Raw genomic sequence first — 21,035 nt, 5'->3', positions numbered from 1 at the left:
TAAGTCATAATCAATATTTCTAAATATCTCAAGTATTTATGGTAATAAGTAATATTCTAAGCTTAATAATAACAGAAATTTTATTAACAATAATTTAAAGTGACTTTGAGAGATTTCTAAGACTTATCTAAATATTTCAGATAGGAAGCTGTACATGGAAAACTCAAATTTTCCTCTGGTATTGTAGGCCTTCCCTATGTGAACCATTTAAGTATCCTGATAATTTGATTACTAGGTACCTGAAATTTTGCCTTCTACCATCAGATCAAAAACCGATAAAAATAATTTTTCTTTATTGCTTTATCACTTACCTCTAAAAATTGTTGTGAGGGTCAGGACTTCCCTGGTGATCCAGTGGTTAAGACTACCTTCCAGTGCAGGGGGTGTGGGTTCGATCCCTGCTCAGGGAGCTAAGATCCCACATGCTTCGTGGCCAAAAAAACAAAACATAAAACAGAAGCAATATTGTAACAAATTCAATAAAGTCTTCAGAAAATGGACTATATTAAAAAAATCTTTAAAAATAAATGTTGCGAGGGTAATTTTTTCATCTTAATACATTTCTTTGTACCAAATATAACTCTGTTTCTAAAAATTTAGGTAGCATGTTTTTATCATTATAAAGTACATCATTTTCTATATCATAGAAAATGTGCTATAAAGAGGATCAAACAGAATATTAATTAAGCATTACTCAATTAAGCATTATTCACTTTAAAATTTGGGACAGTTATGTCACAGTACATTAAAATATCTCTTAACCAGTTTCCTTTCCTGTGATACTTCAGCTTCAAATGGCTTCTTAGAACTAGTATCACATAAATTGGCCTGATTACAGGTATCTGCTTTATGTAGGACTCTTGAGTTTCCATAATCAAATGATGTCATTTTTCCCAATTATTAATTAGTTTAGCATCTATTAATATACTCATCAAATGTTCATTCTCTTCTCTGCCTGTTTATCATTTGCCATTTTCTTTCTGCTTTATTTGTAATTTCTTGTTGACTTGTAGGAATAAATGATTATCTTTAGTTTGTTGTGTAGGTTTTAAATATAATCTCTCATTTGACTTGTCTTTTTATGTTATCTTTTATTAAAAACAAGTTCTTAATTTTAATGTACTTAAATTTATCATTTTCCCTTTATTTTAAGTGTTTTGGAACTTAAGAAATCTTTTCACTATTTCATACAAAATTTTTCCTTTATTTTAAAATTTTGAAGTTTTTTACTTGAGATTTAATTGTTTAACAATGTGAATTTATTTTGTGTGTGAGAGAATGGAATAGGTAGGTATTTTCATTTGTAAAAATATGGAAAATTATTTTTATCAACATCAATTTTATTGCAAAATCCAGTCATTTCTTAGAAATCAGCTATATCACATCAATCATATATCAAGGTTTTATATATGAATATATTTATTTCTGGCTTCTTTGTTCCACTGGTTAATTTTATCTTTCTATGATAATACCTTATTTTACTAATTTACATGCTTTATAATATGTTTTGATACTTGATACAGTAGTTCCCTCTTTTTTTCCTTTTTTAAACTTTGACTATTCTTGGTACATATAAATTTTAGAATAAGCTTGTTATGTTACATGCAAACACCCATTGAGATTTCAATCAATTGCATTCATCGGTTTTTTCTTATGCAGGTGAATTTAGTCTCTCCAGGGTTTTTTTTTTTTTTTTAAATGGAGGTTGCCCTTTTTTTTTTTTTAATGAACGAATTAATTTATTTCTGGCTGTGTTGGGTCTTCATTTCTGTGCGAGGGCTTTCTCTAGTTGCGGCAAACGGGGGCCACTCTTCATCGCGGTGCGCGGGCCTCTCACTATCGCAGCCTCTCTTGTGGAGGAGCACAGGCTGCAGACGCGCAGGCTCAGTAGTTGTGGCGCATGGGCTTAGTTGCTCCGCGGCATGTGGGATCTTCCCAGACCAGAGCTCGAACCTGTGTCTCCTGCATTGGCAGGCAGATTCTCAACCACTGCACCACCAGGGAAGCCCTCTCCAGGGTTTTTTTTTAAGATTCCATTGAGTCTCTTATACTATTGGCCCAAGAAAATTCCGGCAGTATAGCAAATACCAAAATCTGTTTAGAAGAGAGAACTGAGTAGGAGGTAATGGGGAAAATGGGCAAATTGACAAAAATCTCATGCTAAAATACTGGTTTTGTAACATATTTGTATATATAGTATTCATTTAATGTATATCTGTGAGTATATAACTGTGTCTATAGATATAGATAAATATATGGATAGATTATGTCACATATAAGTAGAACATCTTATCCTTTCTGCCCATTTGCATTAATTTTCTGTTAATTGTTGTTCATGTAGTTTTCCCAATTTTTTTCTTGTATTGTTATTTCTTACATATTTATAGAAATATTGATAGATATCTCTTATCTTTTGTATTAGTTGTAAATTGTTATTCTGCCTGTACTGTACTTTTAACTTACTTATGGTAGCTTTTTCATAGAGACATTAGTATGTAGACCAATCTGTTATCTGACAAATTCTGGGATTTTTGTAATGTTTTAAAAATTCTTCCTCATATTAAGATTATTAAGATTTTTAATTACTTCTAATCCTTTTTTTTACATTGTTTCTTTAAGCATCTGAAATTTATTTTTTTATTGTATGAGGCAGATATGATACTTTATTCTTAATTATTTGAATTATCCTAATATTATTCATTGATTGTCCATCTCCATTTTAATTTGAAATGGAAATTTTATAATAAACTAAACTCATGTATATGGGTAATAAAATTATTACTTATTTTAGCCTATTTTATATTTGGATAATAACACTCATGCTAAATTTCATTTTTCTCTTTTTTAGTATTGTAAAGAAAAGATATATATGCCTGGAATTTATTAGTATATTCAGTATAAATTTTCTTATTTTTCATACTATAATCTTTCCTCAAATATTTGGATACTCTTTTTTGTCCTTGTATCTATAAATAATGGACCAGACTGATTACTCATTGCTAGCATAAGTTCTTGTTGGTTTTTGTTGCAGTTATTATTTGTTTGCTTTTTAGAGGCTGTCACGGTCTGCTTACATCGAGGGTTTTATGCAGGGTTTAAAAATTTTACTCAGGCTCTTTGTAAGTAGGAGGTAATATGCTTAGGCAAGAAAGTTGTGGGCCTTTCTTTTGCCTTAATAAACTTACTTTTGAGTTTGTAGCCCCTTAGAATCTTTTCCCTCATTGATAAATCTGCTTTTATTTTTCCTCACTCACCTGTTTGGGTCTATGTAAGATTCTGCTAGTTATGTAGGCCCTGTTTTGTTTCTCTCTAGAACCATAACTTCTTTTCTTAGATAGTCTCTCCATCTTAGGCAGATCTCCAATGTGGTTAGAGAATTCTTCTCATGGCAATGACTAGAAGGTAACTTCTCAGCCATGTATTCTGGATTCTTGGGATAGAAAGTAGTAAGACTGGACTGGCCCATCTCATCACAGGCAGCCCTTTAATTATTTGCTTTGCCTATCACCTGGTTATTCTCACATACTGGGAATTTCTCATGAGTTCCACACAGAAGCCTTTTACCTCCCCTGAAATGGTCTCCACTTGTCTCTTCTGAGTTATACTTTTCTTTGCTCTGTTTTCACTATCAGTCTCATCTGATTACTCTGTTTCTGGGAATTCTTCTCAAATATACGTTCCAATGATTTTATTGACATACCCATATATTTTTTCCAAGAAATTTTAGTATGATATGGGAATTGGGGAAAAGTAATTATGTATCTTCAATTTAAATTCTTGAGGGCCTCCCTGGTGGCGCAGTGGTTGAGAGTCCGCCTGCCGATGCAGGGGATGCGGGTTCGTGCCCCGGTCTGGGAGGATCCCACGTGCCGCGGAGCGGCTGGGCCCGTGAGCCATGGCCTCTGGGCCTGCGCGTCCGGAGCCTGTGCTCCGCAACGGGAGAGGCCACAACAGTGAGAGGCCCGCATACCGCAAAAAGAAGAGAAAAAATAAATAAATAAATAAATAAATAAATAAATAAATAAATAAATAAATTCTTGAATTGGAGATTGTCTATGAAACGCACAACATTCTGACTGTATACTCCTTGTGTTTTTTTTTCTTTTTGCGGTATGCGGGCCTCTCACTGTTGTGGCCTCTCCCGTTGCGGAGCACAGGCTCCGGATGCGCAGGCCCAGCGGCCATGGCTCACGGGCCCAGCCGCTCCGCGGCATATGGGATCCTCCCAGACCGGGGCACGAACCCGTATCCCCTGCATCGGCAGGCGGACTCTTAACCACTGCGCCACCAGGGAGGCCCTCCTTGTGTTTTTGTTAATTTGTGCCCCTTGGAGCCCAAGGTAGTGTTAGAATATATCTGTAGAACATGACTCCTACCAAGGAGTTTATAGTCCAGAAGAGGGATATTACTCTGAAAAACTAAATATTTGTGAACTTACATGTAATTATATGTTTTCCACTTTTTGGTAATATATTAAATATCATGTACTTACGATTCTGTGGAAAGTCTTTTAGGAATAAATGGCATTTGAAGTGACCCTTGATGTAAAGGTAAAATTTAGAAACAGATAAAAGATGAGAACAATTAGGTGGGAGTAATAATAAAAGGACTAGCTAAGGTAAGTATATAGCTGTTGTGGAAACAATAGAGTATAATTTGACAAAAATATAACGGGGAATGTGAAGTAGAGTATTTGTAATTTTGTCAGTGAGTTTAGGTGTGAGTTAAACTTACTACTGTCTTTTTTTTGTGAATTTTATTTAATTTATTTTTTTATGCAGCAGGTTCTTATTAGTTGGGAGGTGGTGGTATGGTGAATTGGGAGATTGGGATTGACATATGTACACTAATATGTATAAAATGGATAACTAATACGAACCTGCTGTACTATTGTTTTTAAGATGTTAAAAATTTGATTTTTTATTGAGATCTTTTATTTTGACAGTTTGAAATGACTTTGGAAGAACGGTAAGAACCTTTTGCGCTTTTATATTTTTTATATTCCAATTTTGTTGATTAATCTGCTGTAGATGAGTTTATTTCAAAATAAAAGGGAAATTGAAAGCAAAATTTTTATATTAGATATTAAAATTTATTTTTAAAAATATAAGAATTAGGATGTCTCTGGAAATGGCAGAATAGGGATTTCCAGGGCTCTGTCCTACCACAAAAACAACTGTAAAGTTGGCAAAACTTGATGAGAATCAACTTCTGCAGAAATGTGGAATCTAGTCCAAAACTTACAACAACAAGGGAAAAAGTTAAGGAAGAAAGAGTTACTACATTGCATGAAGGAAGGACTATGGCTAAATTGCCCACTTGCCATCCTCCAGCCCTCAGATCAGTTGTGGCCTTGAAGCAAATAGCCTGACTTGTGGTGCAGATTGCTAGTGCCAGAAGGAACAGTATGGACCTTATTCTCAAAGAATTATGGTTCAGTGTTTTGATAAGTCTGATGACTCCCTGAAGGACCAGCACAAAGGACTGTCTTTGTTTTTTCCTGACTAAGAGCAATCACAGAGCTAGAACCACTTCCAGGCAGTGTTTGCTGAAAGTATTTGAAGTCATATATTTGCCACCAATGTCTGAGGCTGTGGATTAGTCAGAATAAGCATTGAAAAGATCAAAATGCCTGGGAATAAAGAGTTTGGGAAAAGAGATACATGGGGGAATAGGGTTTTTCAATGCTCTCATATATACTATGGAATTAAAAAGTGCACACATATGAACAGTGTTGGACACATGCTCAGGAAGGACCAAGAAAACTTAATCTTTTACCTCTGGCTAGCCTTTAGTATCTGCACAGGTAAGAATTGAAGGTAGAGGCAGAGTTGTAAGCAGCCTGGATAAACATTAAATAGAGTACTCCAACTCAGAGCCAGTCTGCTAAGATTGGGAGTGTATATTTTTCCTTTTTTCCTTTTTGTTTTTTTGGGCCCCAGGTATTTAAGGTAAGTTGAACAAAACTCAAGTTCACCAGTAAGCTAATGAAACACTTCAATGGCCACAAGTGAAAAAGAATACAGATATTACAGTTAAGTGTTTAGAAGAATCACTAAGCAAATAAAAACCTACCACAAACAGCAAAAATAAACCCAGTAGATGGAGTGTGATTTTATATCCATATCACATTAAAATACTCAAAATTTCTGCATTTTTACAGAAATTTTGAGGCAGGGAAAGAATAAAAGAAAATTTGCCGCATTAACAAGGGGAAAAAAGAAATGAAGGAAACTGGCTCTGAGGAAGCCTAGACATTGTGCTTATTGAACAAAGACTTTAAGTCAACTGTCTTAAGTATCCTCAAAGAGATAAAGTAAACTATGGACAAAAACCCCAACAAAACCAGGAGAGTAATGTCTCAACAAATATAGAATATCAATAAAGAAATAGAAATTATGAGAAAGAATCAAATAAGACATTCTGGAGCTAAGAGGTACAATAACTGAAATGAAAAATTAGAGATGTTCTTCAACAGATTTGGGCAGGCAGAAGAGAGAATCACTGAATTTGAATATAGTTCAATTGAGATTATTCAGGCTGAGAAACAGAAAGACAAAATAATGAAGAAAAATGAACAGAGCTTGGTAGACCAAGGGACACCATCAAGAATACAAACATACGCATAATGGCAGTCCAAGAGTGACGGGAGAGAAAAAGGGCGTGAAAGAATATTTAAAGAAACATTGGTTAAAAACTCCCCAGGTTTGATGGAAGAAATGAATCTGTACTTCCACTAAATTCAGTGAACTCCAAGCAGGTTAAACTCAGAGATCCACACTAAGACATATCAGAGTAAAACCGTTGAAAGCCTGGGACAAAGGTAGTAAGTATCTTGAAAGCAGCAAGAGAGAAGCTACTCATCATGTACAAGGGATTTTCAATAAAATTATAAGTCATTTTCTCATCAGAAATTATGGAGGACAGAAGGCAGTGGATTGACATATTTAAAATGCTGGAAGAAAACAACTTGTCAGGCAAAAACTCTGAATCCTGCTTAAGTGTTCTTCAAAAATAAAGGAGAGGGCCTCCCTGGTGGCGCAAGTGGTTGAGAGTCCGCCTGCCGATGCAGGGGATACGGGTTCGTGCCCCGGTCTGGGAGGATCCCATATGCCGCGGAGCGGCTGGGCCCGTGAGCCATGGCCGCTGAGCCTGCGCGTCCGGAGCCTGTGCTCCACAGCGGGGGAGGCCACAGCAGTGAGAGGCCCGCATACCGCAAAAAAAAAAAATAAATAAAGGAGAATTTAATATATTCCTAGATAAACAAAAACTGAGGGGCTCCACACATTATCAGACCTGTTCTATCAGAAATCCTATAGGTAGTCCCTTCAGGCAGAATGAAAGGACGCTAGACAGTAACTTGCAGCCATATGAAGGAATACCAAAAGTAAAGGTAGCTATAAAGATGAATACAAAAATTAGTATAATTGCATTCTTATTATGTATCTATTTTTTCTATCTAATTAAAATTAAATAGATAAAACAATAATTGTAAATCTATATTAACGGGTACACAATGTATAAATGTCTAATTTGTGAAAATGACAACATAAAGGGAAGAGCAGATCTGTAAAGGAACAGAATTTTTAATACTATTGAAAATACATTGATTTTAATTCAAACTTATTTTTTGTGAAATTAAGATGTTAGTTGTAACATCTAATCTCCAAGGAACCACTAAGAAAAACTCTAATAAAACAAACCAATAAATAAAAAACACAGAAATCCAATAGAGGGAAACTAAATAAAATCAACTAACCACAAAAGAAGGGAGTTATGGAGAAATTAAAGAATAAAAAGATAATATAGGGCCTCCCTGGTGGCGCAGTGGTTGGGAGTCCGCCTGCCGGTGCAGGGGACACGGGTTCGTGCCCCGATCCCGGAGGATCCCACGTGCCGCGGAGCGGCTGGGCCCGCGGGCCATGGCCGCGGGGCCTATGTGTCCGGAGCCTGTGCTCCGCAACGGGAGAGGCCACAGCAGTGAGAGGCCCGCATACAGCAAAAAAAAAAAAAAAAAAAAAAAGATAATATAGAAAACAAATAGCAGAATGCCAGAAGTAAGTCCTTTCTTATCAGTAATTACTTTTCATGAAAATGGATTAAACTCTCCTATCAAAAGGTAGAGAGTGGTAGAATGGATAAGAATACATTCTCCAACTACATGTTGTTTATAAGAGACTCATTTGATGTCCAAAGACACAAGTAGGTTGAAAATGAAAGGATGAAAAATATATTCCAGGAAAATGGTAACCAGAAGAGAGCTTGAGTGGCTATACTAATATAACACAAAATAGACTTTAAGTCGAAACATATTCAAGAGACAAAGAATACTTGGTATCTTGATAAAAGGGTCACACCATCAAGAAGACATAACAATTATAAGCCTATACATACCTAAAAACATAACCTCAAAAGCATGCAGTAAACTGACAGAAGTGAAAGAAGTAGACAGTTCTATAATAAGTTTGAGAATTCAGTACCCCTACTTTCAATAATGGATAAAAGAACCAAAAAGATCAATAAGGAATTAGACTTGCACAGCACTAAAACCATCTAGGCCTAACTGACTTATATAGTACTGTCCATACAGCAACAGTAGAAATCACATTTTTTTCACATTCACATTGAACATTATTCAGGATAGACTGAACATTATTGAGCCACATTTTAAAATCTCAAAAAATTAAAAAGATTAAATTCATCCAAAGTACCTTCTCTGACCCAATTCAATGAAACTAGAAATCAATAACACAAGGAAACCTGGAAAATTCAGATATGTGTATAAATTAGACAGCATGCTCTAAAAAACCCAGTGAGTCAATTTGTAATCACAGGAGATATTAGAAAATAATTTGAGATGAATGAAAATGAAAACACCTGGTACCAAAACTTATGAGATGAAGTAAAAGAAATTCCCAGAGGGAAATGTATAGCCATAAATGATTACATTAAAAAGAAGATTCCAAATCCAATAACCTAACTCTATAGCTTACAGAACTAGAAAAGAATGAGTGTACTAAAACTAGCAAAAGAAATGAAATAATAAACACTAGAACACAGATAAATGAAATACAAGTAAAAAGAAACCAATAAATAGTATAAATGAAAACAAAAGTTGTTTCTTTGAGAAGATCAAACAAATTAACAGACCTTTAGACTGACAAAAAAAGAGAAGACTTGAATTAAAAAAATTCATTAAAAAATTGGGGACATTACTATAGATCTTGCATAAATAAAGATATAAGATAATACAATGAACATTTGATAATACTATGAACAACAAATTAGATAGCCAAGATGAAATAAACACATTCTTTAGAAACAAACTATCAAAGCTGACTCAGGAAGAAGTAGAAAATCTGAACAGGTCTGTAGTGAGTAAAGAGATTGAATCAGTAAAATCACCCAACCAAAGAAAAGCCCAGGACCAGATGGCTTCACTGGTGAATTCTACTAAACGTTGAAAGAAGAATCAATAGCATTGCTTCTCAAACTCTTTCAAAAAATAGAAGAGAAGGAAAAACTTTGTAACCCATTCTATGAGGTCAGAAGTACCCTGATACTAAAGCCAGATAAAGACATCACAAGAAAAGGAAATGTAGACCAATCACTTTGAATATAGATGCAAAAATTCTCAACAAAATATCAGCAGCATGAATCCAGCAACATATTAATAGAATTATATATCATGACCAAGTAAGATTTATCCCAGGAATGTGAGAGTGGTTCAGAATACAAAAACCAATCAATGTAATGTATCACAGTAATAAAAGGTGGGGGGAACTCGTGTGAACATCTCAATTGATGTGGAAAGCATGTGGCAAAATCCAACACCTTTTCATAATGAAAACACTCAAAAACTAGAATGGGAAGGGAATTTCCAAAACATGGTAAAGGACATTTATGAGAAACTCTTGACTGACATTACACTTAATGGTGTAGACAGAAAGTTTCCAACCTAAGATCAGGAATAAGACAAGGATGCCCATATCTTGCCACTTCTGTTGAACATTGGAACTCTCGTGCAGTGCTGGTGGGAATGTAAAATGGTTCAGCCACTATGCAAAACAGTTTGGTGGTTCCTCAAAAAGTTAAACCTAGAATTACCACATGACCCAGCAATTTCACTCTGATATATATACACAAAAGATTTTAAAACAGGTGTTCAAAAAAAAAACTTGTGTACAAATATTTGTATCATAAGTATTTACAATAGCCAAAAGGTAGAAACAACCTGAAATCCTTCAGTGGACTCATAGATAAATGAAGAGTGGTATATCTGTACAGTGTTATATTATTCAACCATAAAAAGTAATGAGGTTCTGATACATGCTACAACATGGATAAAATGAAACTTCCTGAAACGTACTTCTTCTTCAGTACAGTGAAAACTAGTCTAGAATTCAAGAATTGGACCAGAAGAATACTGATAATGAGAAATAATTCATTATTGAATATATAGAACTTTAGCTAGAAAGATTCTTTAGAAAAAATACAACATTTTAATTTGGACAGTTTTCTAAAACCTTAATGACATCAAATATGAAATAGTATTTTTACTCCTTGCATTTTATATTGTCTCCCCAGAAACTGTTAAACTGAAATTAGAGAAATAGCTCTCAAATTATTTTCAGTAAACTCTTTTTTTATAGCAACACTCTCTAGAAAAGACTGATATCATTAAAACAGTATTGCTTTACTATCCCCTCAAAAAATTTCAAGTCATTTGTAACAAATTTTAAATTTCTCTTAATTTACCATGAAGTATAAAACCCATTTCCTATTAGAATTTTGCTATGTTCATCTCTTTTATAGTACCATTAATATGTATAGTAAGTTTCACCACAAATATTTAAAATTCAATATTAAAACATCACCTAAAATTTGTTTTACTAACTTTAAGTACAACTTTCCTTTATTAATTGATTGCGTCTTTCCCATTATAAAGGAGCAGAAGAACTTCTTTCACAAAAGAGCTGAAAGAAGATCTGAGTGTTGCTACACCAGTGAAAGAGGTCATACCAGAAGAACTGAGAGGTAAAGTTGTACCTCATACTAGAAAAGTATAATTATATTTAAAAGCTCATTGGCTTTTCATTTATACATTTCTCATTTTCACAAGAATCATGTATAAGAGTTTTGTAATCCTTATGAGTGACTAATAGAGGAAAGAGTCTCTGTATTGTTTGATTAAATATTTATCCAACAAATATTTATTCATTACTGTACTGTACTGTATACTGCTCTAGGTCCTGAGTATATAATTATCCCTGCCCACTTCTCAAGAATGTAACTGTAATTCAGTGCTGTCCCATAGGACTTTCTGTGATAATAGAAGTGTTCTATGTCTCACTGTCCAATAGGTTAGCTACTAGCCACATACAGCAGTTGAGCACTTAAAATATGGCTAGTGAGACTGAGAAATTTAATTTTTAAGTTTAACTTTAACTTACATTTAAATGTAAATTAGTTACATGTGGTTCATGGCTACCATATTGGACATCACAGCCCTTCTATATATATAAATTAAGACTAATATTATTGTCAAAATTTCCAAATGTAAATGTATAATAATTTATATACTGGTATAAAATTTGTGTTAAAATTACTTCAACATATTTGACTATATTCTTGACATTAAACACTTCCTCCTACCTTTGCCACAAAAATTTGTTGAACACCTTCCTTTAGAGAAGGATAACCAATAAACTTAGGACTTTTTAGAAGCATGAATATTTTGTCATTTAATGCTGGCATTCATAGTGAGACTCTGTTTTTACTATTTTCCATTCATAATGAAAATGAAAACCTGATTCATTACTTCTTAATTTTTCAAATGACAAATTCTAGGAGAAAATATCAATGTATTAATGGTTACAGTAACAGTTAAATAAACTACAATTATGTTTATTATAAACATGTATATTTGACTCTAAAACACAAGACAGTATCAGGATGAGGAAGATTTGTGGTAATTAAGTGTTTATGCTAATAAAAAATGCAGGTGGTTGCTCACTCCATATGAAACAGTAAAACTAATTGAGATGGTATTCTGGAAAAAAATTCAGAGAGATATTAAATAGAATGAATTGGAGACACCTTAAGTTATACACAAAACTTTCCATTTTCCAATGGACAATTAATGTCTTTATTGTCCAAAAGTAAAATAAAACAAAATAAAACAAAGATCTGTCAGCCACCTTTCTTCTTGATCCAGTTTCACTGTTTTACCTCCAGCCCCAGCTCTTTGGAGGCTTTGCCTTTCTTGGTACTTTGTGTTTGTTTATGTCTTCTTGTCATGTCACATTTTGGCAAAAGCCAATGTTCACAAGTATAAATCTCACCAGAATGGGACTCATATCCATCTTTCTTACTGATCTACCTCCAGGGAGAGAGCATACTGCGTAGAACATAACAGGCTCTCTACCCATTTCTTGCATAAATAGATGAATGAATACCCATGTTAATCATTTTGTTAATATTAAACCATATCATTCCAGAGCTGTGAACCAAGAATCACAAATATCTCTCATAAGGAAGTTAATTTGTATTGTAACTGACTAAATACAATTTGGAAATGACGATGAATTTTCTGGCAAGGCTAACTAGGGATGTTGTTATCTGATAAGGTGAAGAACATAAAGTGTCTTGTTTCTAGGAACCTCTGAGGATTTTCAGTATTTATCAGATAAATATTAGATAAATATTAGATAAAGCATTATGGTTTGCTTTTCTCATAGAATGGGAGGAAACACAAGCATAATTTCAAAATAAAGCTCTATAATACAGCTTGTGAATAGAACATGTGTTTTTCCCTCAGAAAAAAAATGTGCATGAAGATATTTGTTGAGACTTAGCTATTCTAATTATTTTATAAAATATTTATTTCAAAATCTGTCTTCACAGGTTATAATTAATGTTATGATTGTATTATAATAAAACTGTCTTTAAAAGGCTAATTCACTTTTCTACAATTCTCATAGTAAATATATAAATATTAAAAAGATGACAACACAGCTAGTACCCCTGTTCCTGCCATCCAGCTTATTGGCTGATTCATTAACCAATGTGAATACATATTTCTCTTTTAAGATGAAAAGTGTCCAGAATTAAAGCAGGAAATGGAAAGATTGCTATCAGAGGCCATCCAACTCATTAAAAGTCTAGAAACTGATCGTGCAGAAGCTGAAGAAGCTTTAAAACAACAAAAATCAAGAAAGAAAAGAATTAGCATGCAAATTGATTCTTGGTCAATCTGGAAACATCAAGAAATCCCGTTAGCTGTGCAGAAAGGTAATAATAAGGATTTTTCATATTGCCATTTACTTTGTTGGAGAGGCGTGGATGATTAATTGAAGCTCTGAATTAAAAAATTACCTCTGTTTAGAGTGACCATATTATTCTGCATGCAAACCAGTGCGTATTTGAAAGATACTATTAATAATAATGCTGAGTTTACAGACATAAATTGGGGCTGCACTGAGCAAACCTGGACCTGCTGTCATTTGGTGTTTGTTGGAAATGCCATTGAACTTGTGGTACGCAAGGGTCATGCAAACATTTGGTACATATTTCCCATAATGACTACAATATTTCAGTCACTAGAAATTTAGAAATTTAAAGTGATTGCCAGTTGGTGGCATCAGCCACATCTTTAAATCTCGGAAAATGAGAGAATTCTAAGTGATATTTTAGGAACTTATATGCATCTTCTTTTGAGAATTCAATAGTAAATTTGCTTTGGGAACCTCTAGCAAGCAAAGAAATTTAGGATGTTTCCAAGAGTCATGCAGGTAACACATGTTTAAAAAGGCAACTCTGTCTCTTAGATTACAGAATGAGGGACCTGTGGTCAAGTATTAAACAGTCTAAAGGTGTTGGATTTTTCATTTCCAAATACCGTGTTCATCAAGCATGCCAGACTACCTGATCCTACCTGAGGCTGGAAGCTTTTTATGTTATCATAGGGTAACAATTTTAATTCAGGATTCACATGCTTTAGAAATGGGTTATATTAGGGTTCTCATATAACCCGTGATTTAAGCCAAAACACCTTTGAGAGAAAAAAGGATGCTATTAATTATTATTCTGGTACAATAGCCATTAATTCAAATTATGTCAGACTCCATCCATACACATACCTTTATTGTAATGTTATAAATCTTCTAAAGCTGTAGTCTCCCAAGTATAGTGTACACATTTCAGGGAGCTGCAAGAAAAGATGAGATGGTTCCTCAATTATGTTCTTTTAATAAAAGAAATTAAATGTAGGTTTAATGCCTGTTTCCACCTTTTAAAGTAATATGAAGCTCACAGCTTAAACTCTCCCTTTGTTCACTCCCTTCTGGAGCTCAGAGCTCAAGAAACAGGAAATGGGCCCAGAGCCTAGGCTGGGACTAAATTTTATTCAACCTTTGTCTATGCTCTCTGTCACCCTTTACTAAAGAACTAACTATATAAAAATTATGCAAAACTCAGGTAACAGTAGACCTTTTTCTACCCACATTTAAAGTAATGTATTTTATAAAATATTTGGTGTCAACAGCTGTTTATAAAAATAAATAATTCATTCGGGCTTGGAGTGAGTTTGCTCTAATTCATAAGGTTTTTGAATAGGATTTGTGATGTACATATGCTACTAATGTAATAGCATAGGTATATAATTTATAAGTGTGTACATACATACATATATATTGGTGTTTTAGAGGCAACTGAGGCTGCACTAGGGTCAGAACAGTCATCGGGATCCCAGTAGATTGTTGAGTGGATTCATATTCACATCCACAGAGAGCCATCTGCCATTTTCCTAATTGTTTTAGAGGCCCTTCCTTGTCAATAGTAGTAGAAAAGTCGGGGGTAGGGGAGGGATAAATTGGAAGATTGGGATTGACATATACACTACTATATATAAAACATAACTAATAAGGACCTACTGTATAGCACGGGGAACTCTACTCAATACCCTGTAATGGCCTATATGGGAAAAGAATCCAAAAAAGAATAGATATATGTATATGTATAACTGATTCACTTTGCTGTATACCTGAAACTAACACAACATTGTAAATCAACTGTACTCCAATAAAAAATTATAAAAAAAAATAAAAATAAACATAAATTAACCCCCACCCCAAGAAAATGAAAGTCAATGTTGAGGGCTGATTTTCTTTAATTTTTTGCCAATTAATTTATATGTAATCTCATATACCCTTTATAAGAATGCTTAGATATTATAGTTTGGGGTCTATATGGAGTTCTACTTAAGGATTTACCAAAATAAAATTGAGATACATGCCTGCATATTCTAGGAGCCTAATAAATGCATTTTGAACGATGATGTATATCCTTGCTGTTGCTTATAATTTATTGTTTTGAGTTGCCTTTTATTCAGTATTAGTAAAGATCTACTTAAAAAACTGAAATTTATGTTCATCTGCTTTATTTTATTTAAGTAGCTAACGTATGCAATGAAATTTACCTTTATTATCACTGTGTATTTCTTAAGTGCCTTCTGTTTGTAACATATTACTGAAAAGTTTATGTGCTTTCAGGAATATGCTGCAATTATATTGTTATATTTAGGATATAATCTCTAAATATTTTGAATTTGTTTACAAACTATAAATTTATTTATTTTTACAGTCTGTTTAGATTCTCGAAGTCTCTAGCATACGTGACAGGAAAAACTTCTAATTTCCATAACAGCCTTACCATTAAGTACAATGTGTGTAAAAGTTTTGGTAATTTGGGGGTGTAACTTTATGGAAATTTACTTTCTGGATGTCTTGTGGTTCCTCCTCCAGATCCATCCATCCCCCTAACTACCTCACCCATACTTGTGACTTTTGGTTTGTGGCCCATGAGGCTGATTTATAATAGACTGCATAAAAGATATCTTTTGCACTCTGTCCTCCTTCTGGGTTCAGCCAATGGAAATCAGGGGCAAGAGACCATGGGAAATGATGGAGAAGAGTAAGGCTGAGGTACTGTACCTCTGACTACTTTCCTTTCTGCTTGGTCACTGCACCCCTTTCCCAAATGACAGCCCTTGGCACTCAATATGCATCTAACAATCGAGTAAATGCCTCTTCTTTTCCGTACCAAAAAAGATAACCAGAAATAAGTTTTTCATCATGAATTAGGTGCTGTATGAACCTATAAATTTTAAAATTGGATGTGCATAGCAATGTTTCCTTATAAAATAAGAATACATATATTATACCCAAGCAGCATCTGAAGGCACAAATAAACTAATGATTCAGATTCCCCTGGTACTCCCATTGTTCCTGCTTCTGTAAATTCCCTGTCTTTTCCTTAACTTACATTTATGGCTCCATGTACTTCCTTATGACCATCTAATGGGAGAGAAAAACAATCACAGCCCTGGTTTATGAAAGGTTTGAATGGTATGTTGATATAATTTGGGGAGCTACTGTATTACAACCTCAGTATGGAAAAGGTGGAGGCAAAATCACCTTGAAGAAGAAATGGCCTGAGGTATAGATGGGAAGTGGCAAAAGGGATTTCATAGTGGTCAGGGACTTAGAAAGAACATGAATGTAAGACGGGTGAAAGGAAGTCTATGAGAGTTTTGGGGATTAACGTTTCAAAAGGATGGGATATGAAGATAATTGTGTCCCATATAAATGCTCACAAGAGTGCCTTTGCTATGGAGGAAGATCTGAGTAGTTAATAGAATGTTAAATATTCTGATTTTTTTTGACATTGTTTTGTCATGTGAATGAATCAGCTATTACTACAACAATTATTTGTAACAAGTCACTTTGGAACTCAGTTGCTTACAACAATAATAATTTTTTTTTCCACTCATGGGTCTGTGTGTTGGCTAGGGAGAGTTTCTTCAGGCTTCAGATCTAATGGGCTTGACTCAAGACGGTGTTGGGTTCAGGTGAGGTTCATGTTTCTCTCATCCTCACTGGCTAGCAACTCCAAGGGCCATGGTTTTCACGTGGCAAGTCAGGAGGGTACAGCATAGTGAGTAAAAAGATAGGATGCCCCTCAAGATGTTAGCTCAAAACTGGCATCCTCTCACTGTTACTCACATCCTTTAGTTAAAATAAGTACCATGTCTGAATCACAAATGAGTGTGACAAGAAACTATCTTTAATCCAAGGGGGAGGGTAGTGAACAACAGTTTGGTCTGTCATAGCTTGCTTCTGATGACTCTCCCTGATACTGAGTTGTTTTCTCTGTGGTTTCTACATACTTTATAGTGAACTCATTTTCCTCTGTTTGTATTATGTTTTCTATGGAAGTCAGTAATCCTTTGACTGCTTTTTTGCCTCTGTTAGGATCCTAGAAGTTTTATTGGTTCTTGACTAGTAAATTAGACCATACTAATTTCTTAGCTTGAGTTTGATATATAAATCTTCATAAGTTTCAAGTTTGGCTTTTTTATTTCTCTGAAGTCATTCTTTTTCTACCCAGGGTCCAGTTAATGAGTATTCTATTCATGGCATCTAAGGCCAAAGTTGTCAACATATTTTTAATAGCTAATTCAGTTTATTTAATGGTTTTGGGTCTCTTTTCTCTGTCTTCTTGAGTCAGTTTTGATAATTTGTATCTTCTAAGGAATTTGTCCATTTCATTTTAGTTGTCTTATTTGCTGGCCTAATCTTGTTCCTAAAATTCTCTTATAATTTTAATTTCTATAATAGCAGTAGAGATGACATTTCTTTCATTCTTGATTTTGGTAATTTGTACTTTCTCTCTATATTTTTCTTGGTCTAACAAAAGTTACATCAATTTTGTTGATCTTTTAAAAAAGTCAATTTTTGCTTTTCTTGATTTCTCTATTGTTTTTCAGCTTTGATATAATTGATTTCTTCTCTGATTCCCTTTCTCATGCTTGCTTTGGGAATAATTTAACCTACTATTTCTCTTTACATGAAGTAGAAACCTTGATTATTTTTTTGATACCTTCTTTTCTAGAATAGGTATTTAAGAACTGAATTTACTTTTAAGAACTGTGTTAGTTGCATTTCATAAATGTTCATATGCTGTGAGTTTATTTTTAATTAGGTAAAAAATGTTTTTAAAATTCTTTTGTGATTTCTTTTTGGACCTATTCTTTATTTAGAAGTGGCTATTTAATTTGCAAATATTTGGGGATTTTTCAAAATTTTTCCCCAATTTTTTTGTCGATTTCTAATTTAATTTTTTGTGTTTAGAAACATTTCAATCACATTAAAATTATTTACAATAAAAATTGCCTAGTATTTTATCTATCTTGGAGAATATTCTGTGTGTGGTTGAAATTAATGTGTATTCTGCTTTTGTTAGGTGCAGTGTCTGTAAATGTGTTAGGTGAAATTCCTGAAACCCTAATATCCTTTGGTTCCCATTTTGATATATCTGTTTGGTATAGGAGACTGGGGAGAAAGCCTAAGGCTCACCCAAATGACAAGTCCAATAAGAAGTCATTACATGAAGCTGAGGATTCCAAAGGTTTCCATCCCCAGCTCAAGTGTGAATCATGAATAAACCTATTGCTCAGATTGAATAGTAAAGAGAGTTGCTTGTTTCACTTAGCAGAGGAAAGCAAACAATATTCCAAGAATTCTTAATGTACTGATCCAAATGGATTTGTGACTGAAATTCCTGCTTTCTGTGTACCTGAAAATACACAGTGGAGAATGTCATTTAAATGTTCTGTGGGTTGGTAGTAAAGCTAGGCATCATCAGGAGCAAAGACAAATTTTTTTCTGGAAGATTGAAAATTCAATCTAGATATCAGGGAACTTTCTCAGATAGAGTTTCAAGATAAAAAATAGCTCATATCAAATATCATAAAACACAAAGATGCAGATTCAATGAGTGTGAGTTGGTAAAAGCAGACAGCAGAACCTTACTCAAAAAGTTTTCAGATATTGAACATGAGATTATAAAATGAGTATGTTTACTATGTTTCAAGAAATAAAAAGAGAAGTTTGAAAATAAAAACAAGGACTAAGAGACTATTTTTAAAAGAAAGCAAAAGTGGAAATAAAAAAGACTTCCTAGAAATTAAAAATATATTGTTCAAAATTAATAACTCAGTGGTTGGTTAAATGGTTTGTTAGACTAAGGAAGAGAAAAGTAATATCTGTAAACTTGGAAGAATTTGCATGGAATGCATCACAGGTACACAAGGAGAAGGAAAATATAAATAAAATATTTAAAAGCATAGAGTATAAAAAAAGTACAGAGTATAACATGAGAAAGTATGATGAATATCTAATAGAAGATTAGAATGGAGATAATGATGGTAATACTTAACAAGATGGTGACTGACTTTTTAAAACAAAAATGCTACTGTCGGGCTTCCCTGGTGACACAGTGGTTGAGAGTCCGCCTGCCGATGCAGGGGACGTGGGTTCGTGCCCCGATCTGGGAAGATCCCACATGCCGCGGAGCGGCTAGGCCTGTGAGCCATGGCCGCTGAGCCTGCGGGTCCGGAGCCTGTGCTCCACAACGGGAGAGGCCACAACAGTGAGAGGCCCGTGTACCGCAAAAAAAAAAAAAAAAAAAAAATGCTACTGTCTAATTAGGATAAACAAAGTAAAAGTGGATGGTGTCAAACATTGCACAAATTCAAGAAATTAGAAAACATTTAGAACTGTATCATTAAATCTTACTAAAATTATCTTCACATGAGTGAAAAAAGCTAAATTATTATTTAAAGGAAAATCAATAGCTTTTATAATATCGGAAAAGATGGATTCATAGTTATTGAAATATATGACTTCAGAATTTAGAAAAATAAAAGTAAAATAAATACAAAGGAAAAAAACAGAAAACCAATTACAAAATTGTTAAATAATGAAATATATATAATTCCAAAGATATGCAGAACTACATGTTGATCAATAAAAAAAGAATAATAAAAAAAATGGAAAACCAATGGCAAAATTAATCAAGAACACAGAGAAAATATATGAATAAATCCAATTAGAAATGAAAATGGTATCTAAAAATGTAGCAGTGATTAATAATAAGGAAGATATTCAGAACAAATCTCTTAGAATATTATTGAAATTTTGATGAACTGGATAAATTCACAAGAAAAATGGATTGATGAATAAATAGATAACCAAAATATACATATACGCCTTTGACTTAATAACTAAAAATCCTTCCCTGCAAAATATGTACATATATACATACATAACTAGGGCAATAGAACTTTACATGCAATTTCAATCTTCCACAAGATCATAGAGAACAGAAATAAAAGAAACTACAACTGATATAAGAAGCTAGCATAAATTATAAAGCAAATTAGACAAGGACAGTACAAATATGGAAAATTATAAGCCCAGATCACGAGTACATATGCAAAGTATCTTCAGTGAATACAATAGCAAAACCCACCAATAAGTTTATTTTTAAAAAGATGAAAAAAGCCCCAAGCTAGCCAATCTAATGTTATTCCAAGAGTTCAAGGTTAGGCTAACCTTAGAAATTTAACAATATAAGGAGGAAATATTTTATATAGTTTCTCTAAAATTGTCCTAGTCTGTTAATTGACATTTAATTTAATTTATAATTTATGTTTAATTTAATTTATTTTTATTTTATTTGAGGGAATTTTCCACATTTATTACTTCAGATATTTTTATACAGAACAAAATTTTTATCCATTTATTCAAATTCTCTTTTCTATCGTTTGATAGCATTTTGTCATTTTCTTCCTATAGGCCTTGCACAACTCAGGTTTATCACTAGATCTGTGCGTTTTAATTTGTTTTAATTTTACTGTTGTGAGACTATTCTGTTTTCAACATAATCTTTATTTTCGTGGATAAACTTTATTTCGTATATTAATTTTATATGAGTTATATTTATAATTTTCCGGTGATTTTTATATAGTTTAATCCCTTTGATGGTGAGTGAAGCAAGCAGTATATTTTTAGTGCAATACTAAAATAACTTATTTTAGGGACTTACCTGGCAGTCTAGTGATTAAGACTCCACGCTTCCACTGCAGGGGGCACAGGTTCCATTCCTGGTCGGGGAACTAGGATCCTGCATGC

General features: G+C 33.6%; 1 protein-coding gene across 1 annotated transcript in view; it reads left to right on the top strand.

The window, feature by feature from the left end:
* Positions 1–21,035, top strand: part of CCDC178 (coiled-coil domain containing 178) — a 394,667-nt gene that overhangs the window by 24,645 nt on the left and 348,987 nt on the right. Inside the window, 3 exon segments of the mRNA XM_060118365.1 lie at positions 4,946–4,968; positions 10,952–11,037; positions 13,093–13,293. Coding sequence (XP_059974348.1) covers positions 4,946–4,968; positions 10,952–11,037; positions 13,093–13,293 — 310 coding nt within the window.

Source organism: Mesoplodon densirostris, chromosome 15 (assembly GCF_025265405.1).
Source record: "Mesoplodon densirostris isolate mMesDen1 chromosome 15, mMesDen1 primary haplotype, whole genome shotgun sequence".
Classification (NCBI taxonomy): Eukaryota; Metazoa; Chordata; class Mammalia; order Artiodactyla; family Ziphiidae; genus Mesoplodon; species Mesoplodon densirostris.
This window is presented reverse-complemented; position numbering and strand designations above follow the sequence as displayed.